The sequence below is a fragment of the Sorex araneus genome, chromosome 4 (assembly GCF_027595985.1).
Source record: "Sorex araneus isolate mSorAra2 chromosome 4, mSorAra2.pri, whole genome shotgun sequence".
NCBI classification, from domain to species: Eukaryota; Metazoa; Chordata; class Mammalia; order Eulipotyphla; family Soricidae; genus Sorex; species Sorex araneus.
Window position 1 is genome coordinate 87,743,368 of NC_073305.1, and position 5,713 is coordinate 87,749,080.

Below are 5,713 nucleotides of genomic sequence, written 5' to 3' on the forward strand. Positions count from 1 at the left end.
AACAGCTTCAGTTTTGCGACGAGAGGAATGGCTGTGTAATATGCTCACTGAACTGACTCATTTCAACAGGTCATAACAGAAACTGTTATATATTTTCAGCACAATTTGCAAGAAACAGGACGTCAGTGGGAAAGAACTGCAATCTGAATTAATCTAAGGTTGGAATTATAGTACTATACCCGGCACAGTACACTCACTCACATACTCTCTGGCATAGCACTTTCCTGCTTTCTGCTGTCAGCTACCGAATTGCTATGGCTTGTCCCCGTCTGGCTTCAGTGCTGTCACACAAACAGAACAATTCTACCAACTTTAAACCTAAGGATGTTTAAAACTATTCCATCAACTATGCATCTGTTTTCCCCAGAGCACCAATAAATACCTTGACCTCCCGAAGGTTCATGCATTCCTCCCAGGAATAAAACTTTCTTTTCATTCTGAAAGAGAAGAGACAAGTAACATCCTGAGTTCCAGTAACAGGCCAAATTTTATTTTATTTATATTTTTAAAATATGTGTTCATTCTGAACAGTGAGCAAAATTGGTTTCAGTTCACATCTGGATTATACTAAGATTCAGAGTAAAAAAAAACAAAAAACATTTTTGGCAATGCAATCAATTCTACATCATCAAATCACTTAGCAGAGGTGGTGCAGCACAGTGCAAAGAAAAGAGAGCTGGGTCGCAGGGAAGCCTACCTACCAGGGGCTGGAGCGATAGCACAGCGGGTAGGGCGTTTGCCTGGCCCTCAGCTGGCCTGGGTTCGATTCCCAGCATCCCATATGGTCCCCTGAGCACTTCCAGGAGTAATTCCTGAGTGCATGAGCCAGGAGTAACCCCTGTGCATCGCCGGGTGTGACCCAAAAAGGAAAAAAAAAAGCCTAACTATGAACCAGCCCACTTGATTCGGAGAGAACTCCTTCAGGCTTACTTTATTTAGACCAGACACATCTGACAGAAGTTTCTGTACAAGAGAGAACGCTCTACATTATCCAGCATGGTAGCCACTCGTTACATGCTGCCACTGAGCACTTGGAATGTGACTGTGCAACTTAGCAACTGAGTTTGCTTTTGTTTTTGGAGGGCTTACTTTTTCTTTTTATTATTATTTGTTTTGGTGTGATTCGTTTGTTTGGTTTTGGAGCCACACCTGGCTGTGCCCAGGGCTTACTCCGGACTCTGCATGCATGGATCACTCCTGGCGGGCTTGGGGGACCTTATCAAACCTGTGCTGGCCACATGCAAGGCAAGCGCCCCACTCTCGCACTATCACTCAGGTCCCTGGTTTTGTTTTCATTTTCATTACTCCCGGCTCTGCACTCAGGGATCACTCCTGGCAGGGCTCACCCATATGCAGTGCTGGGGATTGAACACATGTCAGCAGCATGCAAGAACACAGGCCTGGGGCCAGAGCGATAGCACAGCGGGTAGGGCGTTTGCCTTGCACGCGGCCGACCCGGGTTCGATCCCCGGCATCCCATATGGTCCTCCAAGCACTGCCAGGAGTAATTCCTGAGTGCAAAGCCAGGAGTGATCCCTGAGCATCGCTGGGTGTGACCCAAAAAGCAAAAAAAAAAAAAAAAAACAAAAAACAGCCCTTTAAACTTTTTAAACTCAACAGGTACTTTTCTGCCCTGAGTTTTCATGTGATGTTCAACCCTTATTGCACTAAATTCTATTTGTCCTTTAGATTGTGGGTGAAATATCCTTTCACTTTGGGAGGGTTTCCCGACACCCTGGACTAGATGAGGACACTTTGAGGTTTAGTCCTAGAAGACCTGCTCATGTTTCATTGCACACTGCACGAGACATGATTAACGGCCTGCTTTCCCGTTATAATGTCAGTCTGTAAGGGAAGCCCCATTCATCATTGGTTTTTAAGTGCCTGGTGGAGTCTCTGCACATGGGAAGGGCTGACTCATATTTGGGACAAGAATAAAGAATTTGTCACTAACCGGGAGACAATGTGACATTGGGACTGAGCATCAGAGTGGAGAGATGGACCTAGTTTGTCATTTGTCAAAGGTGACGTATTGGGGAAATCAGGTAACTTGTCTATTGGTTCCTTCTAGCCCTGTCCCATGGATTTTATAGGGCTGCTGTGAGGTTTACATGACAGCAGCGACAGGGGTTGAAGCACAGTCAAGATACAACCTTGAAATTTGGATTTCTGGTGCATTCCCTCTACTCAGTCTTTAGGTATGGAATGGATTGGCAGACTTTTTTTTTAATTGGAAGAAGAGAGAACTTTCGGGTCACACCTGATAGTGCTCAGGGTTTCTTCCTGGCTCTGTGCTCAGGGGACCAGAGAGGCTGGCAGCATGCACAAGGCGAGTGCCTTAACCCCTGAACTATCCTCCAGCCCAGAAAACTTTTTAAAATAAAGGGCCAGAGAGTGCAGATCTTAGGTTTCTCAGGCCACCTGGTCTCTGCTGCAACTCAGTTTTGTAGCTAGAGTGTGGGTGCACGCACAGACCAAATAGAAAGGTTTGTGTTCCCATGAAACTTCATTTATGGGAACTAACTTGAGTTTCTTACAATGTTCAATGTGTCCCATCCTCCTTTTGAGCCGCTTATCCCCCCAGCCATTTAAAACCCCATTCTTCATTCATAGGCTATACAGAACCATAAAACGGAGTGGAATTGGCCAATGGGTTATAGTGAGCCATGCCCGGAACAGAAGCGTCCGGTACTGCACGGCCCAACAGGGGAGTAAATAGCACTTAAATTCTTCATGGCATTTAAATGAAAAATTTTAGTTCTGGGGGGCCAGAATAGTAGTACAGAGGGTAAGGCACCTGACTTGCATGCAGGCATCCCATATGCTCCCCTGAGCCCACCACAAGTGATCCCGGAGTGTAGAACCAGGAGTAACCCCCCCTGAGCAAAACTGGGTGTCCCCCTGCCCCCCCACAAAAAAATTAGCTGAGGGCCAGAAAGATAGTATAGGGGTTAAGGTGCTTGCTTTTAATAAGGCCTAAATAAAGTAGGCAAAATACTAGTTATAGGAGAGATGGCTAGAGGGAATAAAGGGACCCATAGCAACCTAACTTGTTGCTCACATTAAAACTTGGGGGATTGGGGCCGGAGCAACAGTACAGTGGATAGGGCATTTGCCTTGCATGCTGCTGACCTGGGCTTAATTTCTGGGACCCCATGTGGTCCTCTCGAGAACTGCCAGGAGTAATACATCTGAGTGCAGGGCTGGGAGTTACCCGACCACAGTCACATGAGGTCAACCCCTACCTCCCCCCCCCCAAAATACTTGGGGCTTTGATCCTGAAACTGGGAGGAAGGTATTAAAAGTCACATTACTTTGGGTTCCCCTGAAAGTAGAGCCTGAGCTAAGGACTTGGGTAGAGGGTGTTGTTTGGAAGGTGTTGGCAGAATAGGAGAGAGCTGGCACAGAAAGGTGGGAACCAGTCAATGGGGCTTTACTGAGTTGGTGCCAAGGTAGGCAACGGGGTATGTGCCTTCTAAGGACCCATGTGAAAAAGAAGCCTTCGGAGTGGGGAGTTGGCTGTGGAAATACAGAGAAGTAGGTGTGTGAGACAAATATTCGGTAGTTAGCGTCTGCAGGACTAGGTGATCACTACATGATTGGTGACCACCGGTGGGGAATATGCAGGGAAGACTGAAGAATTCCTGGGTTTTGCTTGGAGCAAGAGAGGGAGGTTATGCTGTATCTAAGTTTAGAGATAGTCTGCAGGGCATCCAAGGGGCTACACTGAGAAGGCATCTGGATATCGAGAGGCTTTTTTCAAGGGTCCCCCCAAAGAGCCACACCCTCTGTTATTCTTATGCCAGGTAGAACCCATCCTTCTTCAAAGACTTGCTTCTAACCAGTAGCATCTGATAGCTTGAGGCCATGATGCTTCCACAGTTCATAAAAGCAAAACAGCGGTGATTTCCATCCTGGAAGAAGACTGACTCTCTGGAAGAAGCAAGCCAGTGAGCTATTCACGAGAGGCTCCTGTGGCTAGTCGGAGCAGCCTGTAGGGAACCGAGGCCCTCAGGTCCATACTGAATGCTGCCCATGACCAGGGCCATGAGCTTGAAGGGGTCCTCCCCCGGTCCACTAACCAGCACTCTGGAGCCTCCTAGACAGCCCCAAGCAGCAGACAGCTAAGCCATCCCCAGCCCCCAAAACGGCAAGCTGATAAACGTCTGCTGTTTGAAATGACTCATTATTAGAATCAATGTTCATGCAGCAACTAGTAATTAATATGATGCATCTGGGTTAATACAGTGTCAAGGACAAATGAGATGGGCGAAAGACAGTAGTTACCAGCCCAACGCCACATGTGTAAATGATTCCCAATTAAGTCACTTCATTTCTTCTAATTCCATTTTCCTTTCCTTCAAAATAATTTTGTTTTGTTTTGTTTTTGATTCTGGTTTTGATGACTCACAGTGGGGACCGTGTGATGCCAGGATTCTAACCCAGGGCTCCTGCATGCAAAGCATGCGCTTCAGCCTGTTGAGCTACCTGTCTGGCTCCTAAAATGATATTTCTTTTTTTTTTTTTTTTGGTTTTTGGTTTTTGGGTCACACCCGGCGATGCACAGGGGTTACTCCTGGCTCTTCACTCAGGAATTACCCCTGGCGGTGCTCAGGGGACCATATGGGATGCTGGGATTAGAACCTGGGTCGGCCGCGTGCAAGGCAAACGCCCTACCCGCTGTGCTATCGCTCCAGCCCTTAAAATGATATTTCTTAGCTTACTTGGTCACTCATTACTACCACACAATATGAGAACACTTCATCTTTTCTGAGTTTTGTTTTATTTTGTTTTTTTGTTTGTTTTGCTTTGTTTTGATGCCAGGGATTGAACCCAGAACCTCCCACAAGCAAAGCAAATACTCTAGCCCTGAGCTACATCTCTGATTTTAAAAAAGTTGTGAGGTGCCAGAGAGATATCAGTAAGGGTTTTGCCTTCCGTGTGGCTTCTGTGGGTTTGCTCCCTGGCACCCCACCCACTCCCCCATGCCCTGCTAGGAGTGATCCCTGAGCGCAGAGCCTGGAGTGGCCCACAAACCTAAACAACAACAACAACAACAACAAAAAACCAGCAACAACTATAACAGCAAAGCAGTTGTGGGGCGGAGGGGCAGCTCTGTGGCAGAAGGCTAAGCTGCAGGCGGGAGGCCACAAGTCCCATCCTTGTCACTGCCCCACAGGCCAAGCACGGACCCGGAGGCGCTGCTGCCTGTGATTCCCTGGCCCCGGCAGAGAGTGAGTGATCTCCAGCACGCCACAACCCGGGTGAGCACCGCAGCAAGCCAGCCCACGCGACCTTCAGTAAGAAGGGAGTGGGGAAAAAGGCCGCGCAGTATGCAAAGGTGTGGACCTAGAGCGGCAGCGCGTTCACAACCTCTGACGTGAGCAGCTCAGCGTCAACGAGCGTGCACTCCCCAGAAATCAGTGAGAGTCTTCTCCGTGCCGCCCACTCTTTTTTTTTTTTTTTTTGCTTTTTGGGTCACACCCAGCAATGCACAGGGGTCACTCCTGGTTCTGCACTCAGGAATCACTCTGGCGATGCTCGGAGGACCATATGGGATGCTGGGAATCGAACCCAGGTCAGCCGCATGCAAGGCAAACGCCCTACCCACTCCAGCCCCCGCGCCGCCCACTCTTTAGGCATGGATCCAAGATGGGAACGGGAAGCAGATGGCAAAGAGACCCGAGGACCCCACACCAAGGTTGGGACTCAC

General features: G+C 48.3%; 1 protein-coding gene across 2 annotated transcripts in view; it reads right to left on the reverse strand.

Annotated features, from left to right (window-relative positions):
* CILK1 (ciliogenesis associated kinase 1) overlaps positions 1-5,713 on the reverse strand; it is a 50,727-nt gene that overhangs the window by 44,766 nt on the left and 248 nt on the right. For both annotated transcript variants that reach the window (XM_055136834.1, XM_055136833.1), the window contains exon 2: positions 383-437. In XM_055136834.1, coding sequence (XP_054992809.1) covers positions 383-437 — 55 coding nt within the window. The remainder of the gene's footprint in view (positions 1-382; positions 438-5,713) is intronic.